General features: G+C 44.5%; 1 protein-coding gene across 4 annotated transcripts in view; it reads left to right on the top strand.

Moving 5' to 3' along the window:
* C5H7orf57 (chromosome 5 C7orf57 homolog) overlaps window positions 1-25,951 on the top strand; it is a 154,692-nt gene extending 128,741 nt beyond the window's left edge. For all 4 annotated transcript variants that reach the window (XM_063922646.1, XM_063922647.1, XM_063922649.1 and 1 more), the window contains 3 exons: window positions 14,914-15,014; window positions 17,740-17,861; window positions 25,716-25,951. In XM_063922646.1, coding sequence (XP_063778716.1) covers window positions 14,914-15,014; window positions 17,740-17,861; window positions 25,716-25,726 — 234 coding nt within the window. In that variant the 3' untranslated portion in view covers window positions 25,727-25,951. The remainder of the gene's footprint in view (window positions 1-14,913; window positions 15,015-17,739; window positions 17,862-25,715) is intronic.
* The last annotated feature ends 350 nt before the right edge of the window (window positions 25,952-26,301 follow it).

Genomic DNA, 26,301 nt, shown 5'->3' with positions numbered 1-26,301 from the left:
CTTGGGTGGCATTGTGTGCATTGGGTGGGAACTGCTACTGTGTGGGCATGATGTGTATAATGGTTACTACTGTGTGGCGTAATTTGAATTGGGGGAACTATTGTATGGTCATGCCCCTTTCCCACAGGATCATGTCCCTTTTTTGCACATGCACCTTTCCTATTTCAATTATGGGGGGCGCCAGTCTCTTACTTTGCCAGGGGCGCTCGGACCCTTAGATACACCCCTGCCGGTATCCACCGTTAATTCACAGGAAACTAGAGATTTGCTTGAGGTACTGTGTACCCGGTACCAAATACCATCTAGGTTCCATTTCTCTAGGCAGGCAATACCGAGAATGTACACAGACCTCAGAAAAAGAGTCACCAGTGTCCTAAAAAATGCAGTTGTACCCAATGTCCACTTAACCACGGACATGTGGACAAGTGGAGCAGGGCAGATTATATGACTGTGACGGCCCACTGGGTAGATGTATTGCCTCCCGCAGCAAGAACAGCAGCAGCTGCACCAGTAGCAGCATCTCGCAAACGCCAACTCGTTCCTAGGCAGGCTACGCTTTGTATCACCGCTTTCCATAAGAGGCACACAGCTGACAACCTCTTACGGAAACTGAGGAACATCATCGCAGAATGGTTTACCCCAATTGGACTCTCCTGGGGATTTGTGACATCGGACAACGCCACCAATATTGTGTGTGCATTACATGTGGGCAAATTCCAGCACGTCCCATGTTTTGCACATACATTGAATATGGTGGTGCAGAATTATTTAAAAAATGACAGGGGCGTGCAAGAGATGCTGTCGGTGGCCCGAAGAATTGCGGGCCACTTTCGGCATTCAGCCACGGCGTGCCGAAGACTGGAGCACCAGCAAACACTCCTGAACCTGCCCCGCCATCATCTGAAGCAAGAGGTGGTAACTAGGTGGAATTCAACCCTCTATATGCTTCAGAGGATGGAGGAGCAGCAAAAGGCCATTCAAGCCTATACAGCTACCTACGATATAGACAAAGGAGGGGGAATGCACCTGACTCGCAGTGGAGAATGATTTCAACGTTGTGCAAGGTTCTGCAACCCTTTGAACTTGCCACACGTGAAGTCAGTTCAGACACTGTCAGGTCATTCCCCTCATCAGGCTTTTGCAGAAGAAGCTGGAGAGATTGAAGGAGGAGCTAAAACAGAGCGATTCCGCTAGGCATGTGGGACTTGTGGATGGTGCCCTTAATTCGCTTAACCAGGATTCACGGGTGGTCAATCTGTTGAAATCAGAGCACTACATTTTGGCCACCGTGCTCGATCCTAGGTTTAAAACCTACGTTGGATCTCTTTCCGGCAGACACAAGTCTGCAGAGGTTCAAAGACCTGCTGGTGAGAAAATTGTCAAGTCAAGCGGAACGTGACCCGTCAACAGCTCCTCCTTCATTCTCCCGCAACTGGGGCTGCGAGGAAAAGGCTAAGAATTCCGAGCCCACCCGCTGGCGGTGATGCAGGGCAGTCTGGAGGGAGTGCTGACATCTGGTCCGGACTGAAGGACCTGCCAACGATTACGGACATGTCGTCTACTGTCACTGCATATGATTCTGTCACCATTGAAAGAATGGTGGAGGATTATATGAGTGACCGCATCCAAGTAGGCACGTCAGACAGTCAGTACGTATACTGGCAGAAAAAAGAGGCAATTTCGAGGCCCTTGCACAAAGTGGCTATATTTTACCTAAGTTGCCCCCCCTCCAGTGTGTACTCCGAAAGAGTGTTTAGTGCAGCCGCTCACCTTGTCAGCAATCGGCGTACGAGGTTACTTCCAGAAAATGTGGAGAAGATGATGTTCATCAAAATGAATTATAATCAATTCCTCCGTGGAGACATTCACCAGCAATTGCCTCCAGAAAGTACACAGGGACCTGAGATGGTGAATTCCAGTGGGGACAAATTAATAATCTGTGAGGAGGGGGATGTACACAGTGAAAGGGGTGAGGAATCGGACGATGAGGAGGAGGTGGACATCTTGCCTCTGTAGAGCCAGTTTGTGCAAGGAGAGATTGATTGCTTCTTTTTTGGTGGGGGCCCAAACCAACCAGTCATTGCAGTCAGTCGTGTGGCAGACCCTGTCGCTGAAATGATGGGTTTGTTAAAGTGTGCATGTCCTGTTTATACAACATAAGGGTGGGTGGGAGGGCCCAAGGACAATTCCATCTTGCACCTCCCTTTTTTTTTTTTTCTTTAATTTATCTTTGCATCATGTGCTGTTTGGGGACTATTTTTAAATTTGCCATCCTGTCTGACACTGCTAGATGGGCCAGGTGTTTGTGTCGGCCGCTTGGGTCGCTTAGCTTAGTCATTCAGCGACCTCGGTGCAAATTTTAGGACTAAAAATAATATTGTGAGGTGTTCAGAATGGACTGGAAATGAGTGGAAATTATGGTTATTGAGGTTAATAATACTATGGGATCAAAATTACCCCCAAATTCTATGATTTAAGCTGTTTTGAGGGGTTTTTTTGTAAAAAAAACAAAAAAAAAAACACCCGAATCCAAAACACACCCGAATCCGACAAAAAATTTTCAGGGAGGTTTTGCCAAAACGCGTCCGAATCCAAAACACGGCCGCGAAACCAAAACACAAAACACGAAAAATGTCTGGTGCACATCACGTATATGTGTGTGTTTATGTATATATGTATTGACCGTTTGCCAATACATCGTATTTTGTCAAGTTGAAAGTCTCCTGAGTGCCTTTATTTTGGAACTTGTATGCTGCTGCCGGAGTGCACCTGGAGCCATTATTACAGCTGTTTGAGTGCCGAGTGCGTTGGACTTTATATGAGGTATTCATTTACCTGTTGTATGGCACCTCTAATATACTGATATTGCCTTATGGCTTGAGGATTTTTCTCCACCACTCATCTACATTATATTTGTGGGACTCTCTTGCTGATCTTGGGCCTGCTTTATGATACAGGTTGAGTATCCCTTATCCAAAATGCTTGGGACCGGAAGTATTTTGGATATCGGATTTTTCCGTATTTTGGAATAATTGCATACCTTAATGACATATCATGGTGATGGGACCCAAGTCTAAGCACAGAATGCATTTGTTTCATATACACCTTATACACAGCCTGAAGGTAATTATAGGCAATATTTTTTATTAACTTTGTGCATTAAACAAAGTGTGTGTACATTCACACAATTCATTTGTTTAATATACATCTTATACACACAGCCTGAAGGTCATTTAATACAATATTTTTTATAACTTTGTGTATTAAACAAAGTTTGTGTACATTGAGCCATCAGAAAACAAAGGTTTCACTATCTCACTCTCTCTCAAAAAATTCCGTATTTCTGAATATTCCGTATTTTGGAATATTTGGATATGGGATACTCAACCTGTACTTGCTTTAGGACTGCATATTTAAAGCGACAGTAACCAATTGATTTGTGCCTTTCATTACATTGGTATAGTGATACTGTTAGCAGTTCATAATGGATGCCACCGTACAGGAGGTTGCTGGCTGCAGAAATATAGTTATGCCAGCACCCGGTGAGACTTTCAGTTATACTGCAGGCCAGATTGAAAGCATTCTTGTCCCTGATGTTTTGTCATTGAGTGATCCTATTTTTAACTCAGAAGATTTATATCAACAATTAATAAAATTGAAACGCCGCGAAATAGACTATTATCTACATGGTGTATCATTATCCGAGTACTACCGTGAGCGGAAGATCCCACGCGGCTTTAGGGTACATAATGTACCCACTATTGGGCGTAACAACCCTGAGTTTGTTGTAAAATGGATCGCTATTTTAAATAAATGTGCCTTTGACCTTATGATTGCGGTCATTGAGGAATCTAACCGTGAATTGGCAGCTGTGAAACTGAAAATTTCTACGTTTGAGAGTAAACATTTAAAGACACTAGAGGAAGAATCTAGTCAGGATTGGCTCAATAAGATTGAAGTACAGTGCGAACAATATAAACGCAATCTTATTAAGTTCAAGAAAGGCAAAAAGTATACTGTGGACAATGATTATGATGACAATCGTGTCTACAAATGGCTATCAGGCACAGATACGTCTCGACAAGATCAGAGTGTTTACCGCCAGCGAAGACCTTGGCAGAGGAGGGGGCAATTCTCTAAGTCTGATGTACAAAGCTCGAATAGTGATTTCATTGTTTCTGAATCTGACGATTTATCAAAGAGCTCTAATGTCCCTTTAGGAAAATCCAGGAAAGGGGCAGTTACAGCTCCCGCAGAGCTCCCACCCGTCGGGGGGGCCAAAACAAGAGGAAGTCGCAAGGCGGTGGACAAAAAGAAAACTTAGTATTTAACTTGTCGAAAAGGAAGTTGGAGCCACTCGAAGTAGTGGTTCTTAACAAAGGATTAAGTTTTGTGCCTACAAATTGTTATGATGCCTACAGTTGGACACGTGATTCTCATCATTTTGCTAGGAAACTTAGATTGAAAGAATTCTTTCAGGATAAGCAACAATTAAGCTTTGAGTCTAATGTGTTTGATACATTTGTTAAATCTGCCTCGAGGTCTAGGTTTGATCCGGTATCTAGTAATGCATCCCTTAGGACCTTTAATAGATTATTGGATGGGTCGGTACAGAGATTTATTGCTGCTCCAGGGAAAGTTAAACATAATTTATCTAAAGCTGAAATTAATGCATTACAAAACCTGACCTCGTATGAGGATATTGTTGTTCGCCCTGCTGATAAGGGCAGGGGGCAATTGTATTACAAGATTTGGATGTTTATCGCGCTGAGATTCTGTCGCAGCTTGCGACACAGCGGTTTATAAAAAATTGGGGAATGATTCCAGTTAATTATCAGAGGGAGCTTCAATGCATTTTAAAATCTGCCTCTGATAGTGGTTTCATCTCTAGTAAAGTGTATGATGCTCTTATGGTCGTACATCCGGTGGTACCGGTTTTATACACTTTACCGAAATTACATAAAAATCCTCTGTCCTCCGGGCCGCCCCATTATCTCAGCTCGCAATTCTTTGTTCCAGCCGGTGTCCCAGTTGCTTGATTGCATTATTCAACCATTATTGCCTAAAAAGAAATCGTTTCTTAAAGATACAACGTCCTTTTTAAATCAATTAGCAGAGCTTAGAGATATTCCTGCTGATACCCTGATGTGTTGTCTGTATGTTTCAAGTTTGTATACATCCATACCTCACGCAGGGGGTATGTCGGCTATGAGCGATTTTCTTGCCCAATTTCTTCCAAGTGTGTCATTTAATCATGATTTATTCCTTCATCTTCTCGAACTCACGTTGAACAGGAATTATTTCCTGTTTGACGGGCAGTTCTATCTACAGCTACGAGGGTGTGCCATGGGTTCGTCCGTGGCCCCCTCGTATGCTAATATTTACATGTTCCAACAGGAAGAAAAAATGTTCCTACATAATCCTGAGGCTTGTGACTATATATTCTGGTACACCAGATATATAGATATATTCTTGCTCTGGACTGGGGGAAAGGAAAGATTTGTGACACTGATGGAGGAGATCAATAGTTTGGACTCTCCCATTAAGTTCACATATACATGTGATCCCTCTGTGGCCGTGTTTTTGGATGTTAATATATCTTTGAACAATGGAGTCTTTGAAACCACTGTCCATCATAAATTGACAGATAGAAATACCTTTCTCATGGCGTCCAGTCATCATCCGGATGCCTTAAAAAAGGGTCTTCGATGAAATTGACGATGAATTGTGATCCGATGAAATTGCCAAAAGCATTAGATGATTTAATTGAGAAATTTGTGGTCAGAGGTTATGATTTACAAATCCTTAGGAAACAGAAACAGGATATTCTCAGGTTGCCTAGACAAGATCTTCTCAAACCATCTATGAGAAAAACTGAGAAAATTATCCCTTGGGCATCTGACTTCACTACAGCCAGCCCTATAGTACAAAGAGCCACAAGGGCTTTGTGGCCTATAGTGAAATCCGACCCTGACTTGCCGTGTTTTTATGACATCAGACCTGTAACTGCTTTCCGTAGGGGTCGTTATTTGCTAGATAGGTTAGTTAAAGCTGACATTACGGGTAGAAATGTGTCTAAACCTCACAATGTGTATACTAAACCTCCTGGCTGCTATAAGTGCAGTCAATGCACCACTTGTAGCCACATGATTGCGTGTAAAACTTTCCGACACCCCCATGTAGATAAGAGTTATGATATACGTTATGTTTTGACATGTTGTTCTTCATTTGTTTACGTTGTGGTCTGTCCATGTGGATTATACTACGTGGGTCAGACCACACGTAAATTTAGCGAGCGAATGGCGGCACATAGATCCACCATACATTTGACGCTGTTGGGTCGTCTGATTAATCAGCCTGTTGCGAAGCATTTTAAAGAATGTAATCATTCACTATCCTCTCTTAAACATTTTATAATTGATCATGTCCCCCCGTCTATCAGAGGTGGCGATAGAGCAAAAATGCTATTAATTAAAGAATCTAGATGGATTATGAGATTGGGAACGATTTTCCCCAATGGTCTGAATGAGAAGATTAATTGGAACATGTTATAGGATGTATTTTTTGTGTTGCTGCTATATTATATCGTTGTAATTTCTCTAACGTCCTAGTGGATGCTGGGAACTCCGTAAGGACCATGGGGATTAGCGGGCTCCGAAGGAGGCTGGGCACTCTAGAAAGATCTTAGACTACCTGGTGTGCACTGGCTCCTCCCACTATGACCCTCCTCCAAGCCTCAGTTAGATTTCGTGCCCGGCCGAGGTTGGATGCACACTAGGGGCTCTCCTGAGCTCTTAGAAAGTTATAGTCTTAGAATTTGTTATTTTCAGTGAGACCTGCTGGCAACAGGCTCACTGCAGCGAGGGACTAAGGGGAGAAGAAGCGAACTCGCCTGCTTGCAGCCGGATTGGGCTTCTTAGGCTACTGGACACCATTAGCTCCAGAGGGATCGACCGCAGGCCCAGCCTTGATGTTCGGTCCCGGAGCCGCGCCGCCGTCCCCCTTACAGAGCCAGAAGCAAGAAGATGGTCCGGAAAATTGGCGGCATGAAGACTCTGTCTTCACCAAGGTAGCGCACAGCACTGCAGCTGTGCGCCATTGCTCCTCTCACACACTTCACACTCCGGTCACTGAGGGTGCAGGGCGCTGGGGGGGGGCGCCCTGAGGCAGCAATAAAAACACCTTTGCTGGCTAAAATACCTCAATATATGGCCCCAGGGGCTATATATGAGGTAAATACCCCTGCCAGAATTCCATAAAAAACGGGAGAATAGGCCGCGAAAAAGGGGCAGAGCCTATCTCCTCAGCACACTGGCGCCATTTTTCCCTCACAGCTCGGCTGGAGGGAAGCTCCCTGGCTCTTCCCTGCACAGTAAGAGGGAAAAGAGAGGGGGGGCATTAAATTTGGCACTGTATACAGTATATTATATAAAAGCTATTAGGGACATAACTCAGTTAGTCCCTGTATATATATAGCGCTCTGGTGTGTGCTGGCATACTCTTACTCTGTCCCCCCAAAGGGCTTTTGTGGGTCCTGTCCTCGTTTAGAGCATTCCCTGTGTGTCTGTGGTGTGTCGGTACGGCTGTGTCGACATGTTGAATGAGGAGGCTTATATGGTGACAGAACAGAGGCCGATATATGTGATGTCGCCCCCTGTGGGGCCGACACCAGAGTGGATGGATAGGTGAAAGGTATTAACCGACAGTGTCAACTCCTTACATAAAAGGGTGGATGACGTAACAGCTGTGGGACAGCCGGCTTCGCAGCCCGCGTCTCAAAGGCCATCAGGGGCTCAAAAACGCCCGCTCTCTCAGATGGCAGACACAGATGTCGACACGGAGTCTGACTCCAGTGTCGACAAGGTGGAGACATATACACAATCCACTAGGAACATCCGTGACGTGATCCCGGCAATAAAAAATGTGTTATACATTTCTGACTTTAACCCAAGCACCTCTAAAAATGAGTTTTAGGTTTGGGGAGAAAAAAAAGGCAGTGTTTTGTTCCCCCATCAGATGAATAAATGAAGTGTGTGAAAGCGTGGGTTCCCCCGTTAAGAAACTGGTAATTTATAAAAAGTTACTGATGGCGTACCCTTTCCCGCCAGGTGGATAAGTTACGCTGGGAGATATCCCTTAGGGTGGATAAGGCGCTCACACGTTTGTCAAAAAAGGTGGCACTGCCGTCTTAGGATACGGCCACTTTAATAGGTACCGGTTGATAAAAAACAGGAGGCTATCCTGAAGTCTGTATTTACACACTCAGGTACTAGACTGAGACCTGCAGATAGTGCTGCTGCAGCGTGGTCGGTGACCCTGTCAAACAGGGATACTAGTTGGCAAACATAAAAACATATTAAAGACGTCGTCTTATATATGGGGGATGCACAGAGGGATATTTTGCCGGCTGGCATCCAAAATAAATGTAATGTCCATTCTGTCAGGAGGGTATTAGAGACCTGTCACTGGACAGGTGATGCTGACTTAAAAAGCGCATAGAGAGCCTTATAAGGGTGAGGAATTATTTGGGGATGGTCTCTGGGACCTCGTATCCACAGCAACTGCTGGGAAGAAATAATTTTACCTCGGGTTTCCTCACAGACAAAGGTACAGTCCTTTCGGCTTCAGAAAAGCAAGCGGGTCAAATGGCGCTTCCTTTCTGTACAGAGACAAGGGTAGAGGGAAAAAAGCTGCACCAGTCAGCCTGTTCCCAGAATCAAGATTCTTCCCCCGCCTCCTGTGAGGCCACACCATGACGCGGGTGCTCCACAGGTGTAGCCAGGTACGGTGGGGGGCCGTCTCAAAAATTTCAGCAATTAGTGGGCTCGCTCACAGGTGGATCCCTGTTTCTTTCAAGTAGTATTTCAGGGGTACAAGCTGGAATTCGAGATGTCTCCCCCCAGCCGTTTCCTAAAATATGCCTTGCTGACAACTCCCTCGGGCAGGGAGGCTGTGCTAGAGGCAATTAATAAGCGGTATTCCCAGCAGGTAATACTCAAGGTGCCCCTACTTCAACAAGGACGGGGTTACTATTCCACACGGGTTGGGGTACCGAAACCGCATGGTTCGGTGTGACCCATTTTATATTAAAATCCTTGAACACAAAAATTCAAGTTCAAGATGGAATCGCTCAGGGCGGTTATTCCAAGCCTGGACGAGGGGGATTACATGGTATCCTGGGACATCAAGGATGCTTACCTGCATGTCCCCATTTACCATCCTCGCCAGGAGTACCTCAGATTTGTGGTACAGGATTACCATTACCAAGTCCAGACACTGCCGTTTGGACTGTACATGGCACCGAGGGTGTTTTATCAAGGTAATGGCCGAAATGTTGATACTCCTTCAAAAAAAAAAAAAAGGGAGTTGTAATTATCCCGTACTTGGACAATCTCGTTATAAGGGCGAGGTCCAAGGAGCAGTTGGTAGTCGGGGTAGCACTATTTTGGAAAGTGCTACAACAGCATGGTTGGATTCTAAACAGTCCAAAGTCACAGCTGGTTCCTATGACACGTCTACTGTTCCTGGGGATGGTTCTGGACATAAACCAGAAATAGTGTTTCTCCCGGAGGAGAAAGCCAAGGAGTTGTCATCTCTAGTCAGAGACCTCCTGAAGCCAAAATAGGTAGCGGTGCATCATTGCACGCGAGTCCTGGGAAAAATGGTAGCTTCCTACGAAGCAATCCCATTAGGCAGGTTCCATACAAGAACTTTTCAGAGGGACCTGTTGGACAAGTGGTCCGGATCGCATCTTCCGATGCATAGGCTGATAACCCTGTCTCCAAGGACCAGGGTATCTCTACTGTGGTGGCTGCAGAGTGCCCATCTTCAAGAGGGCCGCAGGTTCGGCATACAGGACTAGGTCCTAGTGACCATGGATTCCAGCCTTTGAGGCTGGGAGGCAGTCACACAGGGAAGAAATTTCCAGGGACTTTGGTCAAGTCAGGTTATTTCCCTACACATAAATATTCTGGACCTGAGGGCCATTTACAATGCCCTGAGGCCGGCAAGGCCTCTGCTTCAAAACCAGCCAGTACTGATCCAATCAGACGGCAGTCGCCCATGTAAACCAACAGGGCGGCACAAGAAGCAGGATGGCGATGGCAGAAGCCACAAGGATTCTCCGATAGGCGGAAAATCATGTGTTAGCACTGTCAGCAGTGTTCATTCCCGGAGTGGACAACTGGGAAGCAGATCTTCTCAACAGACACGACCTCCACCCGAGAGAATGGGGACTTCCTCCAGAAGTCTTCCAATAGGATTGTACACCATTGGGAAAGGCCACAGGTGGACATGATGGCGTCCCGCCTCAACAAAAAGCTATAGAAGATATTGCACCGGGTCAAGGGACCCTCAGGCGATAGCTATGGACGCTCTGGTAACACCGTGGGTGTACCAGTCGGTTTATGTGTTCTCCCCTCTGCCTCTCATACCAAAGGTACTGAGAATAATAAGAAGGCGAGGAGTAAGAACGATACTCGTGGATGGCCAAGAAGAGCTTGGTACCCAGAACTTCAAGAATTTATATCAGAGGACCCATGGCCTCTGCCACTCAGACAGGACCTGCGGCAGCAGGGGCCCTGTCTGTTCCAAGACTTACCGCGGCTGCGTTTGTCGGCATGGCGGTTGAACGCCGGATCCTGAAGGAAAAGGGCATTCCGGAGGAAGTCATTCCTACGCTTACTAAAGCCAGGAAAGAGGTTACAGCAACTCATTATCACCGCATATGGCGAAAATATGTTGCATGGTGTGAGGCCGAAAGGGCCCCAACAGAGGAATTTCAACTAGGTCGATTTCTGCATTTCCTGCAAGCAGGATTGACTATGGGCCTTAAATTGGGTTCCATTAAGGTACAGATCTCGGCTCTGTCGATTTTCTTTCAAAAAGAACTAGCTTCAGTACCTGAAGTTCAGACATTTATAAAAGGAGTGCTGCAGAGTCAGCCCCCGTTTGTGCCTCCTGTGGCACTTTGGGATCTCAACGTGGTGTTGGGTTTCTTAAAATCACATTGGTTTGAACCACTAAAAACCGTGGATCTGAAATATCTCACGTGGAAGGTGGTTATTGGCCTTGGCTTCTGCCAGGCGAGTATCAAAGTTGGCGGCTTTGTCTTGTAAAAGCCCTTATTTGATTTTCCATATGGATAGGGCAGAATTGAGGACTCGTCCCCAGTTTCTCCCAAAGGTGGTGTCAGCGTTTCACCTGAACCAGCCTATTGTGGTGCCTAGGCTACTAGGGACTTGGAGGACTCCAAGTTGCTAGACGTTGTCAGGGCACTGAAAATATAGGTTTCCAGAACGGCTAGAGTCAGAAAATCTGACTCTCTGTTTATCCTATATGCACCTAACAAGCTGGGTGCTCCTAAGCAGACTATTGCTCGTTGGATTTGTAGTACAATTCAGCTTGCACATACTGTGGCAGGCCTGCCACAGCCAAAATCTGTCAATGCCCATTCCACAAGGAAGGTGGGCTCATCTTGGGCGGCTGCCCGAGAGGTCTCGGCTTTACAACTTTGCCGAGCAGCTACTTGGTCAGGGGCAAACACGTTTGCAAAAATTCTACAAATTTGATACCCTGGCTGAGGAGGACCTGGAGTTCTCTCATTCAGTGCTGCAGAGTCATCCGCACTCTCCCGCCCGTTTGGGAGCTTTGGTATAATCCCCATGGTCCTTACGGAGTTCCCAGCATCCACTAGGACGTTAGAGAAAATAAGAATTTACTCACCGGTAATTCTATTTCTCGTAGTCCGTAGTGGATGCTGGGCGCCCATCCCAAGTGCGGTTTATCTGCAATACTTGTACATAGTTATGGTTAACTAAATCGGGTTATTGTTGAGCCATCTGTTGAGAGGCTCTATTGTTTCATACTGTTAACTGTGTTTCATATCACGAGTTGTACGGTGTGGCTGGTATGAGTCTTACCCGGGATTCAAAATCCTTCCTTATTGTGTACGCTCGTCCGGGCACAGTACCTAACTGAGGCTTGGAGGAGGGTCATAGTGGGAGGAGCCAGTGCACACCAGGTAGTCTAAGATCTTTCTAGAGTGCCCAGCCTCCTTCGGAGCCCGCTAATCCCCATGGTCCTTACGGAGTTCCCAGCATCCACTACGGACTACGAGAAATAGAATTACCGGTGAGTAAATTCTTATTTTTTCTGTTTCATTTAATGTCATTCTGTGTTTTTTGTTTATATGTGTATTTATGTACTGTGATATATGTAGGTATTGGTGCATGATTCTCCCTGGGTACAGCTGATGCGGGGCGGCTTGCCTGTGGTTATGCGATGAGATCACTGCCCGGTGGAACGCGGAAGTTGATTCATGTGGAACGCATAGCTGTTCCCATGGTGACCACTTCCGGGTGCCGGAGGAGTGACTGGACGCCGGGCCGCTAGTTGCGAGCGCTGCCGCTACAGCGGATTCAGGTGAGTATGATTGCGTGTGGGGGATTTAAGCAGGGTTGTTTGTACACTGCATAGATTGGTGTCGTCCTGAGGAAGGGGCTGAGTCCCCGAAAACGTTTGACTGTTTGCCAATACATCGTATTTTGTCAAGTTGAAAGTCTCCTGAGTGCCTTTATTTTGGAACATATATATATATATATATATATATATATATATATATATATATATATATATATATATATATATATATATATATATATATATATATATATATATCTCTATCTATCTATCTATCTATCTTTTGGTTCACCTTGACAAAGGGGCGCACATGCCCCGAAACGTTGGCCTGTACATATAGCAATATGGAATAAATTTTCACAGCACTTTTTCCACTACTGAGAGTCTCCGAGTGCCGCTGCTTGTATGATGTGGTAAAGTATTGATTGTTTCCAGAGGGCACCGGAGTGAATATCCAATGAGGGGTGAGTGCCGGTCCTATGTACTGTGTGTGTGTATATGTATGTATGTATGTGTGTGTGTATGTATGTATGTATGTATATATACCCCTAGTATAATAATAAAATATATAATCACTGACGGCAAATAGATGAACACGTTTTTTTATGTCCGTACTTTGTAGGTCGACCGCGTGCAGTGATTACTGCAGACACCCTACTTGGCAAACTGTCCACAAGTTCCTGGACAACAGCAGGCAGTATATTTTGCCATTCTTCCTTAAGGACAGTGACAAACTGTGACACTGAAGAATGTTGAGTCATTCTAGAATGTACCCATCACTCCAATTCGCCCCAGAGGTTCTCAGTTTGGTTAAGATATGGACTCTGACCTGGCCAGTCCATCCGGATTACCAAACTTTCTATATACCAGTACAGCATCACCCATGAAACAAAATCACACAGCCTATGATGATCCCCTTTTCAGAGTCAGTTGGCTCCTTCCAGCAAGCCATTTCATTAGCAAGTTATCTAAGCAGTGCCCCTCTACCGGGTTGTTTTTTGTTTCTTTTTGTTTGTTTTTTTAATACTTTCAGGCACACCATTTAACTTGTACAAGGAGGGGTGTCCAATTGCTTTTGTCCACATATTGTATGTGGTGGTTCACTAGTAGCTATTGTCTGATAAGACAATTTTATCCTGCGTCATAGAAAGGCACATTTTCTTTATATTGGGAGGGAATGTAGTGCCCTATCACACCCATAATGACCTGTAAATATAAGACCGTATTGCCTAGTGCTACAGAAAACGATAGTTCCCAGATGGAGGAATGACACCTTGGGGCTAAGTCAGATGTGGTTGGAGTAGCTATCGTTATGCCTTGCTTGGAAGCGGTAGTGAAAGCTCTGTATGTTAATGCAGCAGGAGTTATTTATTACATGCCTCTTGGTGCAGAAGTGATCTGAGCTGCATCCTAGGACACAGGTGTTGGATTACTAATTTACCACTGGGCAGCTTGGGGCACCCATGGTGATCCGCAAGCCGACGATCACAGAGCTCAGGAAATCTCTATCCAATGAGATCTTCGCTTCCTCTAAACGGCAGTGACACGCTTCCGTTTTCACAAACTGAGGCTGTTGCCGCCCCATCCCCTCCCTCAAAATGGCATCAGACTGTCAATCACTGAAAGTCTGATGCCGGTTTGCTTCCTACATGTGTACAGTACCAAACATCGGTACTGTGTGTGTCAGGAAGTATATCCAACTGGTTCTCATTGAGGGACCTTGTGTGCTTTGTCAAATTCCATGCCCAAACCCCCCATTACTTGTCTGCAAACTCCTCTTTCAAGTTTGATCTGACACTTTAGTAGTTATTGTCTGGTAATAACAAACTTTAAACAAAAAAACATTTTCCACAGATGGGGGAAATCTTCAGCCCAAAATTTCCCCCATAAGGCATGAAATAAAGCAGTACCACATTTAATGCAGTACTTTTGTCTAGTTTATTATATGGTAGTCCCTTGTTGGATTACTATATTCTTCCTACACATAGCCATCATTTCAATTGAATCGGCGATAATATAAAAATCTGTACAAAAAAAAACCACTTTTTTTTTATTTTTTTTGTTTGTGTGTGTGTAGGTTTTGACCCCCACCAATCTTAGCTTTTTACTATTTTGGAAAATCAGGTTTGCTTCTGGTTCCTTTCATGACGTTTCAATAAACCCTTTTGGCCATTTGGGTTATAAAAAGAATTTGTATTTGAATGAAGAGACTAATGGTGCTTTCTGGAAATACAAAGTGTTCTGGAGGAAAAAAAAGACCAGGTAGAATTTGTGTAGGTACGCATTAAAAATAAATAATTCGCTGTTGGATTTGACGAGCGCAGATATGAAAAAATTACCTTGGCACAAGGGTGAGAAAACTCTCAGCAGTGAATGGGTTTAAGTAGCCTAATGTATCATGGTTTTTATTTAAAATGGAAAGCATCTTTTTCAGAAAGCCACATACAATTGTTATTGAATTTTTCTATCCTCTCAATATTTTCTTTCACATAGGTGAAGCTACCAGCAATAAATCCAAACCCATCTGGGAAAGGAGCACCTCCCTCAGAAGCCAAAAAGGACAAACTTGGGAAAAAATGTTTTTTCCCCCCAATGTAAGTTGTGGGTTTTGTGGTGGTTTTTTTTTTTTTTTCTTTTTTCTATTTGGGCCAAACAAGAGAACTAGACCTAGTCTCTGCAAACCCACATTATCAGGGGGAAGGGATGGACCAAAATGGGCATGGCATGGTCAGGACATTGTTTGGATGGTTTTCAGTATTCAGTACATACATCGACCTATTGGTTTATGAAATGGCACCTTTCCAGAACTTGGCTGCATTGGGAGAGGAATCAGCAGCAGAAAGAAAGAAGTAATAATGCCACTGTATAGGTCATTGGTACGGCCTCGTCTAGAATACTGTATTCAATTCTGGAGGCCATATCTTCAAAAGGATATAAATACATTAGAGACTACAAAGAATGCCCTTCTTTGTACAGTCTCTAATGTATTAATATCCTTTTGAAGATAATGGTGCATGGCCTACATCACAAAACATATCTAGAAAGACTAAAAAAATCTCTATGTATAGTTTTGAGCAGAGAAGGGAAAGGGGGGACGTAATAGAAACTTTCAAATATATCAAGGGTTTTAACAAAGTCCAGGAGGGAAACATTCTCCAAATGAAGAGAAGCAATAGGACACGAGGACATGCACAGAGACTGGAGTGGGGGGAGGTTCAGGAGAAATATGTGGAAAAATTACTTCACAGAAAGGGTAGTGGACAAGTGGCTTAGCCACCCATCAGAGGTGGTAGAGGATAAGACAGTAGAGCAATTTAAACATGCATGGGATAGACATAAGGATAGCCTTACAAAGAAATAAGGATTAAATAAGTATCAAATAAGTTTTGAGATAAAAATATGGTTAACAAAAGGGCAGACTAGATGGGCCAAGTGGTTCTTATCTGCCGTCAAATTCTATGTTTATCTGTGTTTAACTTTCTTGTGCATGTATAGAATATTTTTTTTTTGTTAATGTGGTTACAGTAGCCAGTGTATTTGATGTATAAAATGTTTTAGTGTGTGTGTGTGTGTGTGTGTGTGTGTGTCTTCAGGAGTCATTTGCAGAAAAATGTGTTTCCTGCACTTCGTATCAGTCTATTTTGGGTGGGATTCCAATTAGCTGTGAAAACTTTTTCACTGAAAAAGGGAGATAGCCTCGGGCTTCAACGCCTGTGACTCTTCATTTGCACTCCCTTTTCATCGGACAGCCTTGTTAGAGTAGTGTGTTAACAGGGTCGCAGCACCAGTTAACCTGCTAGTTACTGTGGGGGGGGGGAGTTTAAGTGCACCACTGAGGCTGGTGAAAAATATTTCCTGAAATCTCCTGGCTTTTGGCTAATTGGCTGAATCCCCCAACCCCCACCCCTATATTTCATTATGGTTTTGTAGGAGAAATAATATGGACAGCCTTCTTTTTTAAAAATGGGTTCTATATGCCTAATAAAAAACAAATATATAATATATATATATATATATATATATATATATATATATATATATATATATATATATATATATATATATATATTTTTATTATTATTATTATTATTATTATTATTATTATTATTATTATTATTTCTAGTAGTCCTTCCAGTAGGCAAGTAAATTGGGAGATTACAGTTAGTGTAAAACGGAGAGGATAGTAAGGGTATCACAGCATTGCTTTCTATGAAGCGTAAGGCTAATTATGTGGGTAGTGTCTCTTTAAAAAGGATTTCAGGATTGGTATCACGTAAGATGTAAGTAGTCCATGGGGAAGTGTGTGTTTCTTTGTGTAAGTTGTAGAGTGGACAGTAGATGGTATCCAAAGGGTAGACCCATCCTTGTCTGTATATTTGCTTTATATGACAACATTGAGGATTATACTGTCCACCAAGAACCTTTGCAATCTGGCAGGGCCATTATGCAATAGGCATTAATACACAAGGATAGGTGCTACCTATTTCCCTATAGATTGTAAGCTTGCGAGCAGGGCCTTCCTACCTCTGACTGTGTTTGTTATTACCCAGTTTTGTTTTATCACGGTTTCCAATTATATAGTGCAGCATATTCCATTGCACTTTACAAGAAAATGTAAATAAATTAAATATTAAATTCAAATAGAAACTGTAAAATGTTTAGAGATCTAGACTTACAACCTTAGTAAAGGGGACCCGGTATATTCTGAGTCTGCCACTATGGTCTGCCCGCTGATTCAAAGTGTCCTCCCCACTGCATAAACTTATCCTTTCCCAGTGCAGTGTAAGAGTCCACCTACTCACTGTAATGCAAGCTTTTGGAAGGGGAACTCATACCCATCTGTGCATGTGTGAGAAATGACAGACCGTAGCGGGTTATTATATATTTGACATTGTTTGCTTATGCTTCACAGTTTTGGATACAATTGTAAGAACTAATGGGCCCTACACACTGTGATCTGCCGCCGAGCTGCCCGACGGCAGATAAGTTTCTTCACTCCCCCTGTCACCTGGCTCCATAGCAGTGCATGCAAATATAGACGAGATTGTCCATATTGGCCTGCATGCACAAGCGATGGGGCACGAACGATGAACGAGCACGGGGCCGCGCATCATTCATCACTGGTGCCTCCACACTGAAAGATATGAACGGTATCTCGTTCATTAATGAGCGAGATCGTTCATATCTTTCAGTGTTATCTTCCAGTGTGTAGGGCCTATAAGATCAAAAACCAATATTTTGTTAAATGTATGAAAGACAACTTGTAATTTTTTTTATTTATTTTTTTTATTTGATCCTTCCTTCTTCTCCACACTGGAGGCCAGGGAATAAAAATGAGTCTGTTAATTTTGGCAAGTTGCTCAGCAATGGATATGGAGATGATTGGTTTCGTCAACAAAGTGACCAAGACAAGAAGCCTCAACAGAAGGCCATGATGAAAGGTGAAGGGCAAGGTTTTCCTACTACATGAATGCACAAATATATAATTTATGTTTTGATAGCTTAAACACATGGGCGGAATTCAAGTGTTTATTCTTTTAAGGTATCTAAACTAATGGGTGTCTATCTATCTAATCTATTCATTTGTAGCTCCGATCGGATGCCCATTAGCCAGAGCAGTCACATTTTAGCTTGCACCACCCTTTCCCCAGAGTTGGCAAGCTGAAATGTGCAAGAAGTCGGCTGTTTGGGTGCCCAAACAGCACTTTGTTCGCGCCCATTAGTTTAGTCGTGTCTATCTGCTTTATGCAGCTAAACCCTGACTAATTGGTCATAATTAAGACGCCCAATACAATTGCATTGCAACAATGGGCACCCATTAATTATCTTACCTTAACCCACTGGTTTCGCCCTTATGTTGTGTGTCAATTGCAGAGTGGTTTTTGAAAAATGTTAAGTGGTAAAAAAAATTTCATTTGACTGCACTAGTTAAAATGGCAAGCAAAAACCTAGTTAACCAGAAAATTATCACTTTTATTTTAAGGGACACTTATGCCACCGTAAAAAACTGGACCCCCAGTTTCTCTTAGAGCATAGGTTCTCAAACTCTGTCCTCAGGACCCCACACAGTGCATGTTTTACAAGTCTCCTCACAGAATCACAAGTGAAATAATTAACTCCACCTGCTGACCTTTTAATGTGTTAGTGAGCAATTAAAACACCTGTGCACTTGCTGGGTGACCTGCAAAACATGACCTGTGTGGGGTCCTGAAGACCGAGTTTGAGAACCACTATCTTAGAGGATGCTGGGGTCCACATTAGTACTATGGGGTATAGACTGGTCCACTAGGAGCCACTGGCACTTTAAGAGTTTGAGAGTGTGGGCTGGCTCCTCCCTCTATTACCCTCCTACCAGACTCTGTTTAGAAAATGTACCCGGAGGAGCCGATCACAGCTAGGGGTGCTCCATAGGAGTTTCTTTAGTTTTATTTTTTTGAATAGAGTTTAGGCACAGGGAGGCTGCTGGCAACAAGCTTCGTGGGACTAAGGGAGGGGGGGGGGGGGAGTAGTGTCCGCCCTAAGGGATCCGAGCCACTATCTCCGCTGACAGGACACTGAGCTCCTTAGGGGATCGATCGTTCCCTGCTACAGGGGATCGCTCACCCCAGCAGCATGCCGCCAACCCCCTTACAGAGCCAGAAGAAGTCGGAGGCGAGTTAGTTGCCGGCCCCCATGACAACCGGGGAGCTGGTGTGAAGATTGCGGCAACAGGGTAAGGAGAGCAATACGAACTGCGCTCCAGGGCTCAGCGGTACTTGGTGCGACGCTGTGAGGGGCGCCCTGAGCCAGTGCCTACACTGGTCGGCAAGCCTGTCAGGGTCCCAGGATCGCTGCCAGCACAATTCCTCAGGCCAATATAAACTACAGGAGAGCGGGAAGCAGTTCCATGAAAGGGGGCAGAGCTTCTCCTCAGAGTGGACCCAGCAGCGTTCAGCGCCATTTTCCTGCCTGCAGAAGCGCTGACAGGGAGAGCTGTCCCTCCAAATCAACTCCAGCTATCTTGTACGGTACCAGGGGGTTGTAGAAGGGGGGGAGGCTATATATGTGTACTGTGTGACCTATTAATGGGCACAGTAAGCGCTGGGTAGGGGCTTCCCTATATCTTGAAGCACTGTTTGTGGGTTGGCTGCAATCTCTGTGGCTCTCTTGGCATTCTTAGGGGGGAAAACTCCTGCCCTTTCCCTGTATGTGTGTGGAGTGTTTGTTGTCTCCATAAGACCATGTCCAGGGACTCTGTTTCATATGCTGCAGAGGATAATTCCTCTCAGGATGATCCCATTCCATGTAATCAGGATTGGGGATGCGGTCAAGATGCCGCCGGCCGGAATCCCGGCAGTCGAAATACCGACGTCTGAATCCCAACCGCCACAATCCCGACATATTCTCCCTCCGTGGGTGTCCACGACACCCATAGAGGGAGAATATAACAGTGTGCCGAGCGTAGCGAGGCACCGTGCCCGCAGCGTGGCGAGCGAAGTGAGCCCGCAAGGGGCTGCGTTTCGCTCGCCACCCCTGTCGGGATTGTGTGGTCGGGATTCCGGCGTCGGTATTTCGACCGCCGGGATTCCGGCCGGCGGCATTTAGTACTGATCCCCAGGATTGCACTGTTTTAGCGCAGGTCCCTGCAAGGGAGCCTGAGTGGTTAGCCTCTCCTAAAGGTATGGTTGCACAGAATGAGACTGCAACTCAGGTTTTACAGAACTCTACGGCAGTTTCTATTCCGTCAGGGCCCCCTAACGTACAACACTCTCAAACGTGCTCTTGCCCAGATTATGCAAGATGACACGGGATACCGATTCTGATACGGCAGATGGTGATGAGTATGTGCTGCGGGGGGCGGCATCTCTTGCAAAAGGGGTGCAGTTAATGATTGAGGCCATTAGAGATGTGTTGAATATTGCTGACACAACACCTGAGCAGGTTGAGGAGGCTTACTTCACTGACAATAATAAGAAAGCCTCACTAACCTTCCCTGCATCTAAAGAATTAAACGCTATATTAGAAAAATCCTGGGAAAACCCGGAGAAAAAATTCCACATCCCTAGAAAGGTTCTGGTTGCTTTTCCTTTTCCGGAGGAGGATAGGAAAAAAATGGGAAAACCCACCCATAGTTGAAGCCTCTGTTTCCAGACTCTCAAAAAAGGTGGTTTTACCTGTTCCCGGCTGATCGCAAAATTGACACTACGCTCAAATCCATATACACTGCTTCAGGGGCGATATTACGTCCTACTATTGCCTGTGCATGGATTTCTAAAGCTATAGTAAAGTGGTCAGGCACGTTACTTGAAGATTCGGATACAAAGGATAAAAGTGACGTTGAATTGTTTTTACGTAACATACAGGATTCTGCAGGATTTATGGTGGAATCCATTAAAGACCTGGGTCCGATGGCTGCAGGGATATCATCCATGTCTGTCTCAGCTCGCAGAGGACTTTGGCTGTACCAATGGTCTGCCGACGCGGAATCCAGGAGAGGTGTGGAGAACCTATCCTACACAGATCAGGCTCTCTTTGGGGAAGCGTTTGATGCGTGGATTTCCACGGCAACCGCGGGTAAGTCACCTTTTCTTCCCTCAGTTGCACCTGCCACAAAGAAACCTTTTTCTTCAGCTACGTCACAGTCCTTTCGGACTGCCAAATCCAGAAAGACCAAGCCGTCTAAAACCTTCTTTAGAGGAGGTCGGGCAAAGGCCAAAAAACCTGCTACTGCGGGTTTTCAGGAGCAGAAACCTGCTTCAGGTACATCAAAATCCTCAGCATACGGTGGGCCGCGCGGCCTGGAGGTTGGGCCAGTGGGGGCTAGGCTCAGACGATTCAGCCACGTCTGAGTGTCGTCCGGCTTGGACCCCTGGGTACTGGATATTATGTCCCAGGGGTACAGACTGGAGTTTCAAGATCTCCCACCTCACCAATTCCTCAAATCAGGCTTGCCAGCTTTGCCGGCAGACAGGGCTGTCCTCCAGGAAGCCATCAAAAAGTTGGTAGTGTCACAGGTCATTGTACCAGTTCCACCTCCTCTGCAAAACAAAGGTTACTGTTCGAACGCTATTCGTGGTACCGAAACCGGATGGTTCGGTCAGGCCCATCTTGAACTTGAAATCGCTAAACCCCTTTCTGATTTCAAGTCTGGAGGAGGTGCAATTCCTGGTTTTCCTGGATATCAAGGATGCGTACCTCCCACATTCCGACTTGGCCGCCACATCAGGCGCTTCTCCGATTCGCACTGTTAGACGGTCATTTTCAGTTCCAGGCACTGCCATTCGGCCTCTTCACGGCACCTGAGGGTGTTCACCAAGGTGATGGCAGAGATGATGGTTCTCCGCTGACAGGGTGTGAACATAATCCCATATCTGGACGATCTACTGATAAAGGCATCGTCCAGGAGACGCTGTTGCAGTCCATTGTTCTTACGACTCAGCTGCTCAGGGAACACTGTTGGATCCTGAATCTTCCAAAATCACATTTGGAGCCGACCAGGAGGTTGTCTTTTCTGGGAATGATCCTCGACACAGAAGTGCAGAGGGTGTTTCTTTTCGGAGGAGAAAGCGTTGGTGATACAAACAATGGTCCGGGATGTCCTGAAGCCAGCCCGGGTTTCGGTTCATCATTGCATACGCCTTCTGAGGAAGATGGAGGCTCTACAGTACAGAAGGTTTCATGCTCGACCCTTACAACTGGATCTCCTGGACAAGTGGCCGGGATCTCATCTGCACATGCACCAGAGAATACGTCTGTCGCCAAAAGCCAGGATTTCACTCCTCGGGTGGCTACAACTACCTCACCTTCTGGAGGGCCGCAGGTTCGGGATTCAGGACTGGATCCTTCTAACCACGGATGCAAGTCTCCGGGGCTGGGGCGCAGTCACTCAAGGGGTAACCTTCCAAGGAAGGTGGTCATGTCTGGAATCCGGCCTACCAATAAACATTCTGGAACTAAGCCATCTACAACGGTCTTCTCCAAGCGGCCCATCTTCTCCGAGATCGAGCCATTCAAGTGCAGTCGGACAATGTAACGACAGTGGCTTACGTAAACAGACAGGGCAAAACGAAGAGCAGAGCTGCAATGTCAGAGGTAACAAGAATCATCCTCTGGGCAAAAAAACACACATTGATTCTGTCTACTCCCGGAATGAAGACTGCTGGCAACTGGGAAGCGGACTTCCTCAGCAGACACTATCTCCATCCAGGAGAGTGGGGACTCCATCCGGAGGTGTTCACGGAGGTAGCAGATCTTTTGGGTGTACCTCAAATAGACATGATGGCCTCTCATCTCAACAAGAAGCTTCGGCGGTATTGTCCCAGGTCGAGGGACCCGCAAGCCATGGCGTTGGACGTCCTAGTGACTCCGTGGGTCTTCCAGTCAGTGTACGTGTTTCCTCCACTTCTACTCATTCCAAGAGTTCTAAAACTCATAAGGAGAACAAGAGTTCAGGCAATCCTCATTGCTCCGGACTGGCCAAGAAGGGCTTGATACGCGGATGTTCTGGATCTACTGCTAGAAGAGCCGTGGCCTCTTCCTCTGCGGGAGGACCTGCTACAGCAGGGGCCGTTCGCTTATCAAGACTTACTTCGGCTACGTTTGACGGCATGAAGGTTGAACGCCAGATATTAGCTCGGAAGGGTATTCTGAACAAGGTTATTCCTACCCTGATACAGGCTAGGAAAGGAGTAACATCTAAACCTTACCATCGTATTTGGAAAAAATATGTCTCTTGGTGTGAGTCCAAGAAGTTTCCTACGGTGGGGTTTCAACTGGGACGGTTTCTCATCCTGCAACCAGGTGTGGATATGGGCCTAAGGTTGGGATCCGTAAAGGTCCAGATTTCGGCCCTATCCATTTTCTTCCAGAAACAGCTGGCTTCCCTCCCGGAGGGTCAGACCTTTTTGAAAGGGGTTCTGCACATCCAGCCTCCCTTTGTGCCGCCTACGGCACCATGGGATCTTAACGTGGCGCTGCAGTTTCTCCAATCGGATTGGTTCGAGCCTCTACAGGAGGTTGAGGTCAAGTTTCTCACATGGAAGGTTGTCACTTTGTTGGCCTTAGCTTCTGCTAGACATGTGTCGGAGCTGGGGGCTTTGTCTTGTAAGAGCCCCTACATGATCTTCCATGAAGATAGAGCTGAGCTCCGGACACGTCAGCAGTTCCTTCCGAAGGTTGTGTCGGCATTTCATATCATCCAACCTATTGTGGTGCCAGTTGCTACTGACTCCTCAATTTCATCAAAGTCCTTGGATGTTGTAAGGGCTCTGAAAATCATATGTGAAGAGGACTACTCATCACAGAAAATCAGTTTGTCCTGTATGATCCCAAGAAACTTGGGTGTCCTGCTTCTAAGCAGACTATATCTTGCCGTGTCCTACGTTTGTTTAGGCCCACTGTACTCGTAAGGTGGGTTCTTCCTGGGTGGCTGCCTGGGGTGTCTCGGCTTTACAGCTTTGCCGAGCGGCTACTTGGTTGGGGTCAAACACGTTTACAAGGTTCTACAAGTTCGATACCTTGGCCGCTGAGGACTTGAAGTTTGGTCAATCAGTTCTGCAGGAGCCTCCGCACTCTCCCTCCCATTCTGGGAGCTTTTGTACATCCCCATGGTACTAATGTGGACCCCAGCATCCTCTAGGACGTAAGAGCAAATAGGATTTTAATTACCTGCTGTTAAATCCTTTTCTCATAGTCTGTAGAAGATGCTGGGCGCCCGCCCAGCACTTCGATATTCTGCAGTGGTTACTTTGTTCAGTACTGCTGAGTTCTTGGTTAGTACTGTTTTTTTTTATTACTTGGTTAAGTAATATTGTTCAGCCGTTGCTGATGTTTCAAGCTAGTTAGCTTGGTTTGCCTTGTATGTGTGAGCTGGTATGAATCTCTCCACTATCTGTATAATCCTTCTCTCAAAGTTGTCCATCGCCTCAGGCACAGGCATAAAGTGAGGAGCCAGCCCACACTCTCAAACTCTTAAAGTGCCAGTGGCTCCTAGTGGATCCATCTATACACCATGGTACTAATGTGGACCCCAGCATCCTCTACAGACTTTGAGAAAAGGATTTACCGGTAGGTAATTAAAATCCTATTTTTAGGTACGTGATTAAAATACATGATGGGTACACATAAGTAATTTTAAGCACTTCACCCAAATAATCCAATTAGCATAGACCTGCTATGGTATAATTTTATGTGGGAGATGTATCAAATTTTTTGAGAGACCTAATGTGCAGAAGTTGTGCATAGCAACCAATCGGCTATATAGCTATCCTTTTATCTAGCACAGTCTATAAAATGAAGTCATAGGAAGGCAGAAATGTATTCTGTTATGAGACACTCCCTTTATGCAGTGATGAATGTAACCATTACACTGGGTAAGATGCAATGTATAGACAATAGACAGAAGAATATCATGTACATCTTTTAAGACAGCATTACACAGTAACCATATTTACTATTTCGACTTCCACCAACATCAACTTTGTGTTTTTTGTTTTAGTGTTTGTTTTGTTTTTTTGGAGGTGGGGGGGTGTAGATTTTATTTGATAGTAACTGAGCTTTACTGTAGTGGTGGTGTTTCTCCACTGCAAACTTGTGCCCTTATACATAATTGCTTCAGTCGCGCCAAACAGTCTTTTGTGACTACTAGAGTGGAGGTTTTATTTATTTTTTATTTTTTCCCCTCTGCCCCCCCAATCCAAAAAAAACCCATCTTAAGCAGGTATACACTGTACAGTTATCTGGCAGATCTGCCTGGTTGGAATGAAATCTGGTAATGGATGAGAGCAAATGGAATTGACCATTTCTTCCCAAACACCGGAAAAATAGACAAAACTTATCGTTCAAACAAATTTGGTTAATTTAATTCTATATTAAATAATATCACTGCATAAAGACTCTTCTGCCTTCCTTTTTTGAGTTTTAGTGGTATATTTACTAAAGTGCATTGTTTTAGACGTGTAGATGTTGCCCATAGCAACCAATCATATTCTAGCTGTTTTCTTCTAAAAGGTGCTAGATAAATGTAAACTAAATCTGGTTGCTATGGGCAACATCTCCACTTCTGAAAACCCGCACTTTAGTAAACACTGACACACTCGCACTCTTGTCTGCTCCAATTGGCAATTTGCTGCTTGTTTTCTGGGGAAAAATTACGACTTTGGAAGGAGCAAGGAAAATTTGCAGATGCCGTTTATCTTTATTCCACATTTTATTGATCTAATTAACCAGTTTTGATGCAGTTGCATTTTATCTTCAACAGTGCATAGTATTTCCGCTTCACACCGGTTAACACATATATTTTTTTTTTTTTTTCTCAGGTTCAGATTAATAAAGTTTAATTTATGGACCAAAGTAGCAGCTTCCAAACTGGATTGTTACTGAAACCGCAAACTGCACACTTTGAAACTTTAATAATAAAATAAATACTCTGTACAACTGCCTTTTTTTGTTCTGTGAAGGCAAAGCGATGTTCTAGCGCTTAATTGTTTGAAAATAATTATTGTTCGGATGGCCTTGTATTTAAATAAAATAAAATTTTGCTCTTCGTACTAAATGTGACTTGTGGTGTGTGTGTGTGTGTGTGCGTGTATACAGTGTGTATGTGTGTGTGTATGTATGTATATATATGTGTATATATGTATATATATATATATATATATATATATATATATATATATATATATATATATATATATATATATATGTATATAATATGTGTATATAATATATATATGTATATAATATATATATATGTATATAATATATATATATATATATATATATATATATATATATATATATATATATATATATATATATATATATATATATATATATATCATGCATCTTATTTGTGTGCTATACAATATCCATGTTTATATGTGAGAATAAAAGGGTTCTGGA

This window comes from Pseudophryne corroboree, chromosome 5 (assembly GCF_028390025.1).
Source record: "Pseudophryne corroboree isolate aPseCor3 chromosome 5, aPseCor3.hap2, whole genome shotgun sequence".
Taxonomy (NCBI): domain Eukaryota; kingdom Metazoa; phylum Chordata; class Amphibia; order Anura; family Myobatrachidae; genus Pseudophryne; species Pseudophryne corroboree.
Note: the sequence above shows the minus strand (reverse complement) of the source record. Positions and strands in the feature narration are given on the sequence as shown.